This window comes from Salarias fasciatus, chromosome 23, assembly GCF_902148845.1.
Source record: "Salarias fasciatus chromosome 23, fSalaFa1.1, whole genome shotgun sequence".
Taxonomy (NCBI): Eukaryota; Metazoa; Chordata; class Actinopteri; order Blenniiformes; family Blenniidae; genus Salarias; species Salarias fasciatus.
In genome coordinates this window covers 12,372,028-12,390,939 of record NC_043766.1, presented here as the reverse complement: position 1 = coordinate 12,390,939, position 18,912 = coordinate 12,372,028, and the positions used below count along the sequence as shown (strand labels likewise).

The window sequence follows — 18,912 nt, the reverse complement described above, 5'->3', positions numbered from 1 at the left end:
ATCAGGCCAGGCTGTTTTGTTTTGAGTTTGCATGTTCTCCCTGTGTGTGTACAGGGGCATCTGGGTACTCTGGTTTCCTCCCACAGTCCAAAAACTTGTGAGGTTAATTGATGACCCTAAATTGCTGTTAAATATGTGAGTTAGTGCAGTTATGTGTCTCTGTGTTTGCCCGGTGATAGACCTGTGTATTCTGCTCTCGCTCATATTCAGCTGATATTGACTAAAGCGCCCCTGCACAGGGTCATTCTGTATAGAAGATGGATGCATGGATGGTCAAGAATACGATTAGAAGATAATAAAAAGTAAAAGTGCAAAATATCTTTTATTTGCATTTAGTACCAGGCATTTGATCAAATGTACCTGCATACACTTTCAAGTTACCTTTTTCTTATGTGGGCAATTAGCATAGAAATTGCAATAGGTGCGTTTACGTAGGACTCCTACTTTATTCAGAATTAAGTTCAATTTCCAGTCAGTGCATTTACGTGGGAATTTTTGTTCCTCTTTAAATCAAAATAAAACTTATTTCCACTGTAAAATGTCCATGTAAACACTTGAAATCTTTATTCAGAATTAAGCTGAATTCCAAATAACTGGTCAGTTTATTCTCTTTGCAGACCAGAATTACATGTAAATCTCTCGTGACTTTATTCCAGTTGTTCTGCACATGCTCATCCATCACAATGACGCAATATTCCAAGATGACGGCCAGCGGTTCGACTCCTACAGAGACGATTCATTTAACGGGAGCCTTATAAGAAATGGATATCATGAATAGAGCAGATGGATGGGCGAATAACAATATGGACATTTCCAAAGCTGCAGCATCAAAGTTAATGGAGGAAGAAAGAGAGAAAATCGCCGGTGACATGCTGTTTTCTTCTGGTAGCCATAACTACCACGTTCGCCCCGTGTCCAATCAGAACACTTTGCAGCCCCCATCGTTGAAGAGCATTTATTTCTTGACTTTTCATATGTAAACACAAAGCTCAAATAGGATTCAGAATTACTTAATTTGGAATAAACCAATACTGAATTAAAAATACCATGTAATCATGGCCAATATGACAAATTGTTTCTGGATAGAGAATTGGATGCTTGTTAAAAGTAAAAAGTTACTGGACTAAAAAAATGCAGATCAAAGGTTTTGAATGAAAAAATTTATTAGTTTCTTAAGTTTTAAGCTGTAGTGAAGTAGATTACATGGTGTGCAATGTACACTTGAATATTAGAAAAATTTAATACTCAAACGTACAATTACCCAACACTAATACTACGTTATAGTAAAATTTGATTTGCAACTTCATCTTTATTCTGCTAAAAACTGTGTACTCTGTACTCCACTTTAAAGTCATGGTATAGTGTTCAATATTACAAGAAAAAAATATAATGCTGGAAAAAGGCATCTCCCTAACTCCTACATAGGCGCCTCATGGAGGTTTTGATTTGAAAATGTACTGTGCAACTATGCACAAATTATGATTCCACACAGCAAATTTTCCAGTGTTGAATTAACTCTGAAAGTGTTAAGAGTGGTCTCATATATACACTGTTGTAGTGTTAAATGTAAGCGTTAAAATATACACTTTAAAGTGTTCATTCTAAGAATTAACACTGTATAGAGTTAAATAGGAACACTGGTCAACAGAGTGTCAGCATTAGAAAATTAACACTGGTCAGTGTTGAGATTTTAACACTACAAAAGTGTATATATGAGACCACTCTTTAGCACTTTCAGAGTTAATTCAACACTGGAAAATTTGCTGTGCACTTTGATTATAAGGGACAAAATAAATAATAAATAGATTTACTGCTTGGTTTACCAGTGTCACACCCTCTGAACTTATTGTGCCCTGGAAGAAATCTACCCTACACTGATCAAATCTAGAGATAAATTAATCTATAAAAGAAATACTTTGTATAAACATAAGTAGATACATACAACTTTAAAAGAAATGTTTGTACAGAAGAACCTGCAATAACTACCCAAATGGCAGCTATTATATATAGATATAACTAGTCTAGTTGTCTCTGACTGAGGGTTACTGCTAAATTATAAAGAACTTTGACATTGTTACATATTTGCACATGACATAACTGCTTTGCGTTTATTTTTCTATTCAATGCAGATCATGCTTATGGGCGTATACCCATCTTCGCGGTGTTAACAAATCACACCTTGGATTATAATTACTGCAGAAACACGCAATTACAACAACTTGAGCTGCAAAGTTTGCATCTCCTGAAGAAAATGCAAGTGTGGATGCCGACCTTAAAAAAGATAAACTATACGAATGCCTATGATAAGTTGCGCGTTTTGATACTTGAACAGTAGAAATTGGCCAGGGATTGTAAGACTGTACCAGGAGAAGCCACTGGAAAAAATATGTCGAAACAGGATCACTGTAGCGTGACTGTTACTCAGGCTCCACAGTGATGCAGCAACACGAGTTTACCAGAATAATGTCATGCAGTAATGTTTAATGAAAAGTCTATCACTGAGCTGAATGAAGTAAAACGTATGGCTAAGCTCTCCGTCGTAATCTTCACTTTTCATGTGCCCCCTATGGAAAGAGTACTTGAATTGGTAAATGATACTTACACTGATACCATGTCTGAATGGTGAAACGGTCCGGAAAGGACCGGAATGTGGTGAAATTAATAACAACACCCTTTGCTGCGCTTTATTCATCAGAGGATGCCTGGTTTTATTGAAACCGATTTCCAGAGCGAGCGGAGCGTCGACAAATTTCGCGTCACAACTCGAGAAACAACTTAACCTCCGCCTCGCTCGGCTAACCAGGGTGTCAAATCGAGCGCTCCTCCAGCTTTGACGCTCAATCAGCGGAAACGCCGCCGATCAGCTGACTTGACGGAACCACTTCCGTCTCCGTGCATGTGTGTCAAGTTACTGTTGTTCTGTCATATTCTGTTTTGAATGGGTTCCCTCCTCCTCCGCTGGTCCAAATGGAGAATAAAGAGAGCGACGAGGTGGAAAAATTGAGGACAAAGTTCTTATCGGTATGGCACAATGTGAAGTACAGTAAGTATTTTGCTTCGGGCACACACACACACACACACACACACACACACACACACACACACACACACACACACACACACACACACACACACGTCGTTTTTGCGTTTTCGTGCGGAAAAGTTTCGCGTTTACACGCAACGATTCGTGAACTATGTCCGTGAATGACAGCAACATGGAATGCGACGTAGTTAGCATGTTGGGCCATGAGTTGGCGCTGCTGTTGATTTTATAGTGTGCATAGATATCGACACCTTGAGACATTAATTAACAATGGTGCTTTAAATGGGCATGCATACCAGACAATGAACATTGATTCTTTTTATGGGTGTCTCAACTAAAAACGATCAATTTCCAGGATTATATGCAGTGGCACTTATTCTATACTGAAGGCAAGCATTGCTGTTATTGCCTATGTACTAGTTACTAGTGGTGCACATGCACAGTGGAGAAAAGTTGCATTTTTGCCCACATATGTGTATATGCACACATACGCACACACACATACACTCTGTGTGCACTCCTATGTCTAATGCATTCATGCATCACTGGTATATTGAGACATATTCAACCGCAGACTGGATTGAGAAAAGCATATTGTAATTTAATATGATTGTGTCATCTGGTATTAAGTGAAACAGAAAGACAAATATTTTGATAGTTACTGTAGTGTCCAAAATCATCAGGGAACCACAAAAGGAGATGAGTTAATTCATACTGGATTCTTAAGCAGATCAGGAGTGCACTTGACCTTTCCATCCATTTTCCATTATGTCGTAATCCATTTTTCAATCCAGGCCTGTTAACACTAGACCGAGTGTTTACATGCTGTGCGACATAGGCTTGTCCACTATTGCAGATTTTCATAATTATTGTTTTGCAACATTTTTACAATTACAAATGTAATCTCCCTTCTAACCATTTATTCCGATACTTTCAAACTAGAGACCTTGTCAGACAGTCATTTCAACAATTAGAATCTTTGCCCAGCCAACATAACTTTTTTAACTTCTTACTAGATCCCCTTCAAAACATTTGATTTTACAGTGACATTTACAATATGTAAACATATCCTAGTGGTTTATCTGTGATTCTTGGATGTTCTAATCATACTATTACACTTCCCAAAGCATTACAAAAAGCCCTTGCATTAGTCTTGGTTGTAGCTAAGCGTGTCATTCTGAAGGAGTGGAAGCCACCCTCACCCCTTTGTTTAAAAAGGTGGTTAAATGATAGGATTTCATGCGTCCACCTTGAAGAGGTTCTCTGTACTGGCTGGTGCTCAGTCTGTGTTTCTTAAGGGCCCGAGGGGACACCTTTCATTGAAGACGGTCCTTTGCCCCAATCCCGATTCATTTGTTTTGAATATTCCACCCAGTGAGAAGCCATGTTGTTTTGGTCTGTGCTGTTCTCTAGTTTTCCAGTGCAGGTCTAAGCTGCCCTAGTTTTTCTTGAATATTGTAAACAGAACTAATATAAGCAACCCTCATCAGACAGGAGTGCACTGTTGTTGAGTCAGTCTTTAAAATAGATCTGTGTGACACACTGGTTCATGTGTTATGTTGCCCTTTTCTTCCTTAAACAAAATCTCAAACTTTACACAGTGTGTACCATCTGAGGAAATATTGATCTCTTCATCATTTTGCCTCACCTGAATATTAGCTATGGACTTAGTACTCATTGTAATTCTGAATTTTATTAGTTTAATTTTTTCATTCTAAGTATTGTATTTTTTTTTTTTTGACAATTTTAGATATTTTCAGATTTCCCTAAGCCTAACCCTCTTTCTCTCTCTCTCTCTAGAAAATAAATACATAACATAAATAAATACAACATGAGAGCATCATCCCAGTGGAGAAGTATGGAATGAAGGCGCATTATCATTTGGTTTTCTTTGCTGCCTGAACAGCTTGCTATTATTGAAAGGACAAATGAATTCTCAAGTTTAACTGGTCTCCCTGAAGAATCCTGACTGGGTGGCTATCCACACACTGAAGCTTGGTAGAGGTTTGGAGGGATGACAGACCTGGGACATTTAAATACATATACAACAGAATGGATTTAAAAACGAAACTCCAATTCCAGTCACTCTGCTTTATTAAGAATACTAGACAGACATGGATAAGCGGATGCAGTTTTATAAGAAAGAACTGTGAAAATTATCCTCAAACAGTTTTCTGCCGCTGTAAAAGCACATAGAAAAATTGTGACAATGAGTAGAATAAGTTATACATGACTTCAACTCGTGCTTGAAAAAGCAGAAGTGTGATAGAGGTCATTGACAACAGTCCTCCTGTAGTGTGTAGAAGTCAGTGTAGAAGTCAGCTGTACATGGGATTATTTGTTTGGTTATTTTTTCTTTAAAACTGTCTTTTCTTCCCAATTATAGAACCACCTTGATGCATCATCTGTTTGTTGTGTGTTTTTCAGGTTGGGCTCTCAAATCAAAGACTTCATTCAGTAGGAATTCACCAGTGTTACTTTTGGGAAAATGCTACCATTTTAAGGCTGAAGGTAAGATTTTCACTCATCCGCAAACAAAAACGTATCCATATCCTGTCAAAGCTGATAGGAAGTTGTAACTATTAATTAGTTACTATTTCTCAAGTGGTTTATATATGCTCTTGTGACTTTAATCAACCACATCAAATCTTTTATTGCTGACCAATGCAAATATATTTTGTGCATGTCTGGTTGTGGTATTAAATTTTTGTTGTGCCTGAACTCAAAATCAGTTATTATTTATTATTTTTGCTACAGTCTTGTCTTCACCAAAACAAACCAATCAATGACTGCAAGAGATACAAGCTGATCAGAGGCATTGCTTGATAGATTATTCTAATGCCGTAGTAGGATTCATGCATTTCACACAGAGAAGTTGTGTCGTCATTGGTCGAGCAGATTGTCTTTTACTCAGGAAGTTTCCCATCTGACCCCGTTCATGTGGAGAAGCCTCTTGAAGTAAAATACAATATAGTCCAAGTTTCCCTAATGATATGTGAGCACTTGGCAGTTGCTGGTATTGTTGTTTGTTTGAATCATCGTATGTATGAATGTGACAGGTCATGACGTGCATTGGGACTGCCCCAGCTAAAATGCATTACCTAACATATAATTTATATCTGTTTGGCTTCATCATCCCCCACCAATATAAGGCTAAAGGCACTATTCATCCACCCACCTTATATACTAATCCTGTTCAGGGTTGTGGGGGCACTGCAGCCAGCTCACTATGGGTGAGGCCAGGATCCACCCTGGACAGCTCACCCGTCCATTACAAGGCAAACACAGAGACAGACAACCACACACACACATCACACCGAGGGGTAAATTAGGGTCACCAGTTACCTTCACATAGAGGCTTATGGAATGTAGGAGGAACCAAAAGTACCTGGAGGAAACCCATGCATACATGGGGGAACATGCAAATTCCACAGAGAAAGGCCACAGCCACACCTCTCACTGTGAGGCGAGAGAGCCAACTGCTGCTTCACCAAGCAACCCTAAAGTCATTATTATATTCCTTTTAATTATCATTTAAAAAAAACATCACCTCAGGTTTGGTCAGGTATGAATTTACCCTTTGTTATAAACAAGGGTTACTCTGAAAATCTCCTTTCACCCCTTCAGATGACGACTGTCTCACTGAAGCCTGCTATGAAGCCTCGGATGAGGACTTTGTCATGGGAGACGTTGAGGCTTTCCGGAAGGATTTTACATCTCGTCTGTGGCTGACCTACCGGGAAGAGTTTGCCCCTCTGCCGGGCAGCACGTTAACCTCGGACTGTGGCTGGGGCTGCATGCTGCGGGCCGGTCAGATGATGCTGGCTCAAGCTCTTATCCTGCACTTCCTGGGCAGAGGTGAGTGAAGTGCTGCCAAAGCAGCAAACAAGAACTGGGGAAAAATAGGAACAGCAGATTCCACTGCAGCTTCCACAGGACCCTGAGAGAAGCTGGTGATGGCAAGTTTGTCATGATCTATTTTGCTTATGAATACATATTAGATATGTATGCTCAGTTAGAAAACATTTGCAAACACAAATACGTATGAAAAAGAAATACTATGTAATTGAAAAATGAATTGCTTTCTACTCTGACAACATGTAAATTAGTAAAGAAGTTTCAAATTAAAAAAAAAAATCTTGATAATTATGACTTCCAGTTTGAATTAATATTTGAAAAACATCTGAGTTCACAAAAAGTCTAATATTTTGAGTCACTGTGTTTTCACCTCAGTAACTTCTATGTCAAAATAATTATAATGAAGAAATTAGAAAGGGGTTAAAATATTTCACTTGTTATGTAATGAATATAACTGCATTTGTTTTATCATTTGAGTCAAATAACGACAGTGTGATCTTTTCCATTGGAAGCAAAGTTCTTTAGAGGAAATTGGAATAGCCTCAAATTAGCCTTTTCTTTACTTACTGAAATAAAAAGCCTATATGTGAGACAGCAATCCACAGGGAACATGGGGGAACTTCCTTTCATTCAAGTTTTGGAGAATGCAAATTTTGTATTGATATCACTATAAATCAGGGGTGTCCAAAGTCGGTCCTGGAGGGCTGCAGCCCTGCACGTTTTCCATGTATCCCTGCTTCAACACAGCTGATTGCAATGAGACTCATTATCTGGCTTCTGCTGGACTTGGCCAATGAATCATCATGAGATTCAGGTGTGTTGAAGCAGGGAGACATGGAAAACATGCAGGGCTGCGGCCCTCCAGGACCGACTTTGGACACCCTTGCTATAAATGATCATTTTAATCAGTATAAATATTCTTGAAAGTTAAAAAAGATGCAAAAAGTATTGAATAGAATATACATTTCACGCAAGTAATTCCCCTTCGGTCGGTCATACCAACTTGAATATTAAAGAAGTCAATTTTGAAGACGCTAAGCCAGGGGTCTTATTATGACGTTCAATCAACTGAGTGGATAAACCAATCAACCAAATTCAGAAAATAGCATTGGTTTTTTTTTTTTTTTTTCAAGCCATGGATAGGAACAGAACAAAATACACACATTGACTAGATGCTTCTCAGCCCGAAAATACTTTTTGGATGAACGTTTCAAATTATTTTCTGCTTTTTGTAATTATTGCGTGATTAAATATTTTTAGCCTAAATCACTTTTAGAGCTAAAGCTTCACTGCTACTCTTCCAAATGTGAATTAATCTCCAATGATTGTTCGTTTAATTCAAAGCTGTAATATAAATTTGAAAGTAGAGAAAATAAAATCAGTTTCATTCACATTTGGAAGAATTTACTGATACTGATTCACGGATTTTAGCTGAACTTATATGCATTCAATTTCACTGTTGTGATGTATTTTAATTTTAAAGTGCTTCATCAATACAGCATAAATATAAGCAATTTAGTTCCCATAATTAAACTAAAACAGTATAACTTCCATTTAATGTCAAATGCATTACACTGTAATAATAAAAAATTTTATTGCTTTAATTTCCACAATGTTAGCTTTGAATGTGTGAAAAATGGAGCTTTAAAATATTTGGCATAAGATCAAATGTCTTTAAATTTTTAACCAGGTGTTATATTTATCACAAATCTAATTAGAGATATGTTTTAAACTTAGAAGTAATTCACAAATAAATTCACTTTTTAATCACATTTTGGTTTTGAGATGTATCTTCCATTTCCATATTTTTTTCTTTCAAGCTGGAAGCAGTTCTTTGAAGATAGACTGTGGCCGGAGGATTGTGTTTTAGTTGTGACAAACTAAAATGACTTATCTTACGGCTTTACTTTTACTTTGAACAGGTGATAAAACTACTGGCATAAGGTGCTGTTTTCCTGTTAGATTTTGAAGCAGATGTTTATGAAGCTGTAAAAGAGGCATCTCTAATCAAATAAATATTTGTTTAATTATATTAAAACATGAGCATAATGCACGATGATGATATCTCTTTTTCCAGATGTGGTTTGGTATCTGTCCAAACAGAAACCAAGAGTGTTTTCTCTTGGACAGAGTTTCTTTATTTTCAGCCTGAAGCAGAAAGTTTTATTTAGTTGATGCAAGGCATTAAAGTGAGTGAATTCCTTGTATCTCTGTGCGGAATTTTGGGTCTGAAGTGCTCCGGGCTTTATGGCTCCACATAATGAGATGAGGGCCGCTTTAATGCAGTCATTTAGAAAACAATATTTAAAACTTGTTCTTCTGTCAAATCTAAAATATGCCACTAATGAAATATTTCTCTATAAAGTGACTAATGGCCACTTCAAGATATTTATTGATCAATTTCACTTTGATTCACTTTGAATCAAGGTCATTTTGTTAATACCTTCCACTGTACTCAGGCCCATTTTATGGCCTGGGCCACTCCCACTCTCTCCTCCTCCGTCTCCCACCCTGTTTGTAAGGCTAAGGCACTGTTAAAGTGAAATACGGAGACAATCAAACTTCTAATTGAACAGAATGACACCTATTCTTTTATCGAAGCACTTTTGGTTCAGCTTCTTTAAGGCGAAAATCTTTCATTTCAAGGTCTGATGACTTTTTGTTCTTAATGCTCTGAATAGAAGTTTGACGCCTTGAATGGTATTGTTCAAAAAGCTTCACAGGGAACTGGTCAAATAAGTACATTTGTTAAAAAATTTTGCATTAACTGTACGATGTTAAAAAAAATAGTGCCTTTTAAAACAAGACAACGACTCGTCCAGGAAGTCACAAAGCAACCAGGACAATATTTGAAGAAGTGCAGGCCTCAGTTATAAGGTCAATGACCGTGATTCAACAATCAGGAAGAGACTGGGCAAAAATGGCATCCATGGCAGAGTTCCAAGGCAAAAACTACTGTGAACCAAACTGAACATAAAGAACACTTGGGATCTACAGATGGACTGATCCAAAACACACCAGCAACTGGACTTCTGAATGGATAAGGAACAAAAAAAAAAAAAAGAAGGTTTTGGAAGTGATCTCGTCAAAGTCCAGACTTAAATTGAATTAAAATGCTGTGGCATGACCTTAAAAAGGCCATTCATACTTGAAGTCCCTCCAGTGTTGCTAAAGTAAAAAAAATTCTGCAGAAATGAGTGGGCCAAATGATCTCCACTGAGATGTGAAAGACTTATTGCCGGTAATAGAAAGCGCTTCATTTCAGGAGGTGCTGCTGAAGGTGGTCCAACCAGTTATTACGTTTAAGTGCAGATAGTTTTATAAACAGGGCTTGGTAGCTTTCTTTACTTCCAATTTTCTTTCTAATTAACTTTCTAATTCTTTCCTTCAATAATTAAAATCTTCAATTAAAAACTGCATTTTGTGTTTACTTTGGTTATCTTTAATATATACATTTGTTTGATGATCTTTGGGGCAAATACTTTTCCACAGCACTGCACATGAGATTTCATGTTGTTTGTGTCATCTAAGGTTAGCTGTAGATGTTGTTTTACATATTTTGTTGCTGCTTACAGAGTGGACCTGGTCAGAGGCGCTCACACTCCAGCCTTTAGACACAGAGACCTGGACAGCCACTGCAGCAAAGCGCCTCGTGGCCTCGCTGGAGGCTTCTCTGCAAGGTTCATCCAAGCCGTCCAATCACGAGTCCCCTCCACCCCAAGGCCACGTCCCTGGATCTGCAGAGGAGGCAGACGGGCAGTTGAAGGAAATGTACCACCGCACTTTGGTCTCCTGGTTTGGGGACAGTCACTCCGCTCAGCTGGGCCTCCACAGGCTCGTCCGCTTAGGCCTGACCATGGGAAAGCAGGCCGGGGACTGGTACGGGCCGGCAGTGGTGGCTCACATCCTCAAGTAAGGTTAACAGATTGATCTGCACAGACTGGTATCACATTAACCCTATTCCTAACAATACATTATGAAATATATCAAATATTTTATTTCCATATAAAAAATCATACTGGGGATAAAAGGGGCCCCCCACACAGCTGAGCCCTCCTCTTCTGAAAGTGATTAAGAATAAAATGTGTAAACGTGCGCTGGTCATTACCTCATAAAGTAGTAAACAGTGAATCTTCAAGTTTACAAAATAAATCTGGTGTAGAGTTTAGCACACACAGAGAGAAAGAGACTAGCAAAAAAAATAAATAAATAAAAAAGCTGAAATTGAATGTTTAATTGCCTGAAATCCCTATGACAAAGTACCCTACTTATTTTTGAAATTTTATTATTTTAACTAAACTGAGTTTATGCAAACTGCCTGTATTTGAATTTTCACAGGCTCATGAACACAAGTGACACAAACTAAGGGACAGGTTGCCTGTTGTCAACGGGACAGCCGGAAATTAGCCATAAATGCTAAAGCTGCCTCTTTTACTGCACAGTAAATTAAAGGAGCCTGTCCATTTAATTATAAACTAAACTAAATAAAACAGATTTGTATCTGGATGATCAAATGATATTCAGTAATCATATTATTGCCATACAAACGTACATGCGGGTTTCAGGATGTATGAACCCTTCTAAAAGAGAGCGGCTGAACTGATGCTTCTAACATGTGTTTGTCGTGTGTAATACGTATATTAATAAAGGGTTTTAACTTTTAACCCTCTGTTTATAGTTGTTAGGAGCTTTTTTGGTCCTTTAGCTCCAGTCTTGGATCAGTGAAGGCACATTTTCCAGACAAATGTTCAGTCTTTCAGTTTTCAGATCATTTTTTAAAGGTTTTCTAATGAATGGCAGTGAATGCCAACACTGGAGATAAAACTGAGAGAAAACATTTCAGCCAGTTTCCATCCTTTCATCACCCATACTCACCATATCAAAGTTAGTACTGCAGGGCAGGAACCTATCCTGGCCAATCTTAGGCCAAGGGATAACTTGACTTTTTGTTGTCTCACAGTAAAATCAGCTCTGAGGATCAGTGTTCATAACGATCATGACAAACTTATATCTTAAAACCCGATCACTAATTAGCATGACCTTCAAATGCAAACTTCATACTCTCACTCGTTTTCTGTCTTCACCCACTTCCTCTCCTCTTCCTTTCCTCCGTTTCTCTTAGGAAAGCTGTCGAGGAGGCGATGGACCCTGGCTTGGCGGGTATAACTGCCTACGTCTCCCAGGACTGCACAGGTATGAAAGATGAGCCTGCTGTTGATAAAAGAGGATGCTGGGCACTGCGCCCAAGCAGACCTTTCTTTTTTCCACTTCCATCTCTCTGCTGCCGTGAGACTGGAGCTACTTAAAGCGGTGACAGGAGTCTGCTGCGTCTGTTTCTCAACAAACACATCCTTTCCAAATCTATAACCTCCCTCAACAACCTCTTCTTAACCTCAATAACCTCGGTGTTGATTCATGTTTGTCTTCTCAACAGTGCAAGATAGCCGTTTGTGAGAGAGTGAGATGGTGTCCTGCTTCAGAACTGCTGCTACGATTGTGCAGTTATGTACAAAAAAAGCATGTAATTAAAATACAGGATGCAGTTATTTCATTATTAGAGCTTCATCAACAATAAAAACTAAACAATAAATAATAATTATAAAAATAATCATTTATGAGGAGCAACGAAGTCAAGAACAGCTTTGAAAGAACTTGAGGACTTAGAGATTTCCTTAATTTTGTACATCAAGCTGAAATGAATTATCAACAAATTTCATCAGAAAACTGGCCTTTGATATTCCGTGCTCTGGAGGATTGTGCAAATAAGCACTTTATTCTTAAATTAATGATTAGTTAAATTTTATAAAGAAAACAAGTGCTACTTTCAGCCTAATGGTATTGCTATGTATTGATTTCCAGTTTTGAACAGATCCAAAAAGAAATGAAAAAAGTGGGGACAAACAAACAAAAAATATTTAAAAGTACTTTTTTATAAACCATTTATTTTCAAAGAGATTAACATAGAAAATAAAATTGGTATTTCACATTAAGTTCCTAATATTTGAGAAAGTATGACTATCTTCGTAATATTGTTTGAAACAAACAAAATAAAAACTGTGAAAACTACATAAAACACACTCTTAAGACAGTTTTTTTAAACATATTTCAATGCAACATATTTCAAATACTTGAGGTTCATTTCAGAACAAAGAAACTTGCGATTACGTCTTTCTGCTTAAAACCACACTTTTCCAATCAAAAGCAGCAGGAATAAAGTGAAAAAGGACAAGATATATAGTGACAATAAAGGAGAAATTGTTCAAATTACATATAAAAAAACAGAAGTATTATTTTTTTGGGGTTCATTTCACAGTTAAAATTTCAGTTACAGATCAAGACATTTATTAAAAAAAGACAGGATTGATGAAGGAGAAAAAAACTTGAACATCAAAATGCAATTTTTTTTTGCCACTTTCTGTTTTGTGATTATTTCTGTTTCCAAAACCACCGATGCGGCTGGAAGACAGGCCCTGCAGGCCTTACACAGTTTACAACTCGACGGCAGAGACGCGGAAACAGACAACGCGACCCACTTCTGACTTTTTGTGCTATTGATCCTCTGTAGTGTACAGTGCGGATGTCATCGACTGCCACAGGGCACCGCAGGCAGGACGGCCCTCGGTCGGGGCGTCGGACGTGCCTCCTGCGCCGCAGGGCGACCGTCCAGCCTCAGCGTCCACCGTGACGTTGGACCGAGCCGTCGTCATCCTCATCCCAGTGAGACTGGGAATAGAGAAGACGAATCCGGACTATATTGACTTTGCAAAGGTGAGTGATACATTTAGACATTTAGGACTGCAAAAGAAAAAAAAAAACTTTATACACTCTTATTTAGGAGAAAATGTTATTAAGGAGGGAAAGTGTCAGTGATTTTATTAAAAATGAAAAGTGGAAATGCTGTTTAGAAAGAATGAAATTCAAAGTCTCAAGGATCTCTGTCACATGTTTTCGCCTTCACTGCCTTTGTCTTTCTCTGTTGGTTTAGAGTATACTGAGTCTGGAGTACTGCTTAGGCATCATCGGAGGGAAGCCCAAACAGGCCTGCTACTTCGTAGGATTTCAAGGTTAGTGTAATGTAGTGCAACAGAAATGAGAGAAAGACACACAGAAAGAGCAAATTATTTTGCATAGCACCCCCCTCCATTTGGTGCGGAGAGACAAAGTAAGTTAATGTATTCCTGTTTGCATGAGGAAAATGGAGAGGAGTGGAGATGGGAGCAAGTGAAGCAGGGCTTACTTTATTCTCTCTGACCCATCAAAGCCTCGCCCATTTATCACAAGTAAACCTCCCAAGTTGTGAGCTGTAATTGATTTCCATAGGAGGCATGCATTAAATTTCATCTGGGCCCCAAAGTGAGCCACTCTTCATCACCTTCAGGAGCTAGGAGGAACCTTCAGTTGTACATCTTGGCAGTCAATATTTACGCATTTACATTTTACCAATTTGAAATACAGTGCTGGATGATGTCTAAATGACAAGCAATACATTCTGCCTGCCAAGGCGCGGCTCCGCTCTGCATTTATCATATGTAAATGGGCGAATATAATTGCGTGTTTGTAAAAGTAATTCCCCCACACAAAAATTAAATGACAACCTCCTTTTGTGGGTGTAAAGAATGTGCTTGAACAAACGCGTCTGATTATGCAGGATTTAATCCATCCTGGTGGATATTAAAAAGCAACAACCTTCTGGGAGGCATATTTGACGCACACAAGCCTAACAGTGGGCCATGCAGGTGACTTTGAGCTACTCTGCATAGAAATTGGAGAGAAATGCGTTTTTGTAATAATCCGATGTTTTTGAATAACTTGTCTTTTGTTTTGTCCTTGCAGATGACAGCTTGATTTACATGGACCCTCATTACTGTCAGTCTTTTGTGGATGTCAGCATCAGCGATTTCCCTCTGCAGGTAATGTGAAATTACACAGACGAGCTGACTGGGCCCCCCAGTAATGTGAATTTAATAGTTTCTGTTAGTACTTAAGGGTATGAATCTCAAAGCAGCACTCGGCCCAATTACACAGTCGCTGTCTGCTGATTTATTTGCTGCTCAGATAAGTGAAGCTGCCACTTAAGAGAAATACGGCAAATACAGGATCAGGCACTGTGGGCCTTAATATTTCACGACCCATACATAAAAATCAGCACACAGCACCGTATAGCAACTTTGTTTTATGCTTTTGCATGCTGTGGTATACAATGTGACAACGCACCAGAGTTGTAAATTTATGGATGCTGTGACAGCAGATAAATAGGATTCCATTCATCAAATGACTCCGAATACGTCTTATTTGGTGTTGGGGCAGTCCTGGGGTGTGTGTACGCCCTGCAGTTAGCTGGCTCTTCATCTTAATGAATATTTTCAGACCTGTTTTATCTCTTTTTCCCCTGTAGTCATATCACTGCCCCTCGCCAAAGAAGATGCCTTTCAGCAAGATGGACCCGAGCTGCACCATTGGCTTCTATTCCAGGAGCGTCCAGGATTTCGAACGAATCAAGCAGGAGTTGTCTAAGGTGGGAACAGCTGCCTCATGCTGATAATAACTCCACAAATACCACTTACGTCCACAAATGCTTTATGACTTCTTTTCTCACATTAATGTGTGTGAGTATTATTGCAGTGTCAAGCGGTTGTGTAAATTTTACCAGTCTTGGCCATCAGGTGGCACCATTTAGCCATGAAACTGGCTGTGCTGGCGCAGCCGCTCACAACGGCCTGTGTGTTGGATATGTCTGATCTAAAGGTCCCTCCTTTAACTTGTCATATCGCCACTTAAACAACTTTTTTTTTTCTCCCTAATGAAATTAACACAGCTTGCTTTCTGTGAGAGAGAAAACGCCTCTTGTTGTGTTAAGTCCCTAATTTACAGGAGAGTTCTCAAACGTGTGTCTGCGCGCGCGCGTGTGTGTGTGTGTGTGTGATCGTTCCAGGTGCTGCAGCCATCAGCAAAGGAAAAATACCCGGTGTTCACTTTCGTGCAAGGTCACGGCAGAGATTACGACCTGTCGGGCAGCATGACCCCGGAGAAGAGAGAGTGGCCCTTCATCCGTGACCCACGGAGAACGGCCACCACCGCCATGGACTTTGTGCTGCTTTGACAGCCTGGTTTTAAAAGTACTGTCCCCCTTTTGATGAACCAAACTACTTTATCTCAAAAGACTGATGTGATACGAAAGTTTAGGGAACTTTCAAAAAAAAAAAACAAAAAAAAAAACTGTTATTCTTTAAAGGTGCTAATGCGCATTGTTGTTGATCACCTGGTTACATTTCAGTTTTTGCTGTTATAGTAAAAGAAAGTGAATGAGATGTTGGCAATTTTTGGTGATGCACTGAAATGATTAGTCAAACATATTTTATATGCTATTTAGCACAGAAGAGATTGATCTTCAATCAATCCTTCATTGTTTCAATGTCATGTTTACAGCTTTGAAACAATAAAAACAATAAAAGATTTCCACTGAAAAGGGAAGGGAAAAAAAAGGAATTGAAAGGTGCCTTTAAGATTCTATAAGTAACACACACAGGCGCACACAGACACACACAGCCGCGGTCGTCTCTGCTGCTCTGTGGCACACAGCACGTCACCAACAGCCCAAATAGAAACAAGTTCCTCAAAGTTTGACGCTGTTGGGTAGAAAGTGAATTCAACTCTGAATCAAGCAGCCACCAGGTCTCTGAATATCTGTCTGCGAAGCGTCATCTGACCCTGTACCCCAGCTTCTCTTATGCCGTGAAAACCGGATGGTCATTTTTGCCTGTCCTAACAGAAAGTTGACCAGGCAGACATTCCGATGTTGGGTACAGAGTACTGTAGAGCCAAAAAGGGAGCAATGCCTGTTTTGCAACTTTTATATTTTTTTATGTATCAATCAAACTTAATTTGTACGGCACTTTTTATAAGACGTTTAACAGAAGAGTGCTTTACAAAAGACAAACAAACCAACCAGAAACTGAGAGGTAGAAAAAGGAAAAAAACACAAACAAATTCATAAGCCATGTCATATCTATTCAGATAGAAAAATATTTGCTGCCGTTGTCCATAATCAGCTGGGATCTGTTTTGGCATTCTTTGAACCTTCAGTGGCTGAAGCGCTGTGGAAACAGTTGCATTACTAAGCAGCAATAAGAATACAGACAAACTGAATACAGGACAAGTTAAACCAGGCTAATAAAAAACAGATATAATTGGAAATACAAACGATGTCAGCAACAACTACATTAAACATGCCACAATTTTCACAAATTTTGAAGGTCTTTTTTACACTTCAAATAATAATAATTTAAAAATATGTGTTGATCATAACTTAGAAGCTCAAGCTGACTCCTTTGGGTGGAGCTTGTGTCATGTTTAATTATTGATTAAATTTGACTCAGATGCCATTAAAGTGTAACCAACAGGCCGAAGTATTCAGACAAAGTGTGATTAATACATGTCTGAAACTGACAATGAAAGCTTTATTTATGTGGATCGGAGTGTGTGTGAAGACAAAAAGAAAACAGCTTCTTCAAACCAAAATGAATTCCTCATTTAAACAGCAGAAGCACACGGGACACTGTGCGGAGAGACTCATCTTTATTCCACATACGAGCACGACCGGTATAGTTTCTTCATTTTTTTTTTCTTTCTTTTTTCTTCTTGTTTGTGACTGAGTCCAGCCACCACAGTGAAAGTGATGAGATTTTACTGAAGGGGTTTTTCACATTGTGTGTTCATCAGAGTTCATCACTCTTTACAAATAAAGTTATTTAAGCATATTGAAATATTTTTATGACTAAAGACACATTTACGAAAGTATCTGAAGTCATATTAAAACCTCTCATAAAATGAATTCAGGGAATTGTAACCATAAAGTTGCTTCAAGTTTTCTTGACTGACAACAAGTATCATGTATAGAATTTAGGAGAAATCCTCTGCCAAATGTATGATTTAGTATTATCACCTCTGTGTCTTATGTGCAACTAGCAGCTATGACTAATTCATTAGCAATTTTTTCAGAGTTTTTTTTATGATAAGCAAGGCTTTTTACACAAGATATCCCTTCATAATTGTCCCACTCTTATCCCTTCCCAGCAGTGACTGAATAATGGTAATTTCTTTTCTGTGTCACTTTCATGATCAAACTACAAAAATAGTGAAGAATACATGTCATTTATGCACTTTCTTGTTTGTTTTAAAAAATATGGATTTGTTCTTTCTGTTGAATCTTTTTTTTCATGTGCTGTCACATATTCCTGAACTACATGACTGTTTGCAGAAAAATCTATATGAATTTCAAATGTGACAAACATGTCAGCCGCAAAGTACCAGAATAAAGTCAAAAATATTTTTGCTCTCCTTTTTTGTGCTTCATTTTCGTCTACATGAGAAATTTAAAGTGACTCTGAACTAAGAAAAAAAAATGTTTGTTTCGGTTTACATGCTGGATACAAACCTCAGTGGCACGCTGAAACATATTCAGTCCTTTTCTCTCCAAGTCAAATGTAGTAGATTAAAACTAATCGTACGTGCTAACCATCTCTACAGCCCATTAACCAGGAACTGGAAAAAATGTGACCCAGTGACACTAGCAGCAATTGTGTTCCTGTGTGGAGGAAAAGAAAATATCCTTGTGTGCAAAGCTCTGTTACCATGGATAATATGTCTGTTGCCCCCTCAGTGTGAGCTATGCCAGACTGTTTTCCTGTACAATACAAATTCTTGTATTATGATGAGGCATGCTTTTTAAAGGAGGGAACTGTCCCGTCCGAGGGGAAACAGGGGCAAGGGTGAGGATGGATGGACAGACGGAAGAAAAATCGGTCGTCTGTTCCCTTCTCCGCCATGAAGAAGCACATAAAGGCATCATTTAGATCCCCTGTCTGATCTGTGTGCTCATTGAAATTTTTTCTCCTTCCTTTAGTGGCTGGGGCGACCGGCTGTGTGGACAGAGCAGGAACATCAAATATGCAAGAGCAAAGGATCTGCAGCTGCATTCTTCTGCTCTGGAAGACGGAAAGGGCGAGGAAGGG

The 18,912-nt window shown here is 38.6% G+C and overlaps 2 protein-coding genes across 3 annotated transcripts in view; one reads left to right on the top strand and one right to left on the bottom strand.

Moving 5' to 3' along the window:
• The window catches only part of dock7 (dedicator of cytokinesis 7), a 53,221-nt gene extending 50,562 nt beyond the window's left edge, over positions 1–2,659 (bottom strand). For both annotated transcript variants that reach the window (XM_030082403.1, XM_030082404.1), the window contains exon 1: positions 2,603–2,659. The gene's annotated coding sequence lies outside the window, so the exon portion shown is untranslated. The remainder of the gene's footprint in view (positions 1–2,602) is intronic.
• Positions 2,660–2,887: 228 nt separating this feature from the next.
• Positions 2,888–18,228, top strand: atg4c (autophagy related 4C, cysteine peptidase). The gene is made up of 10 exons (XM_030083991.1): positions 2,888–3,043; positions 5,471–5,554; positions 6,671–6,901; positions 10,477–10,813; positions 12,024–12,094; positions 13,467–13,669; positions 13,887–13,965; positions 14,735–14,811; positions 15,297–15,416; positions 15,834–18,228. Exons 1-10 carry the CDS (start codon positions 2,968–2,970, stop codon positions 15,999–16,001), a joined length of 1,446 nt encoding a protein of 481 aa, XP_029939851.1. The 5' UTR covers positions 2,888–2,967; the 3' UTR covers positions 16,002–18,228.
• Positions 18,229–18,912: the final 684 nt, after the last annotated feature.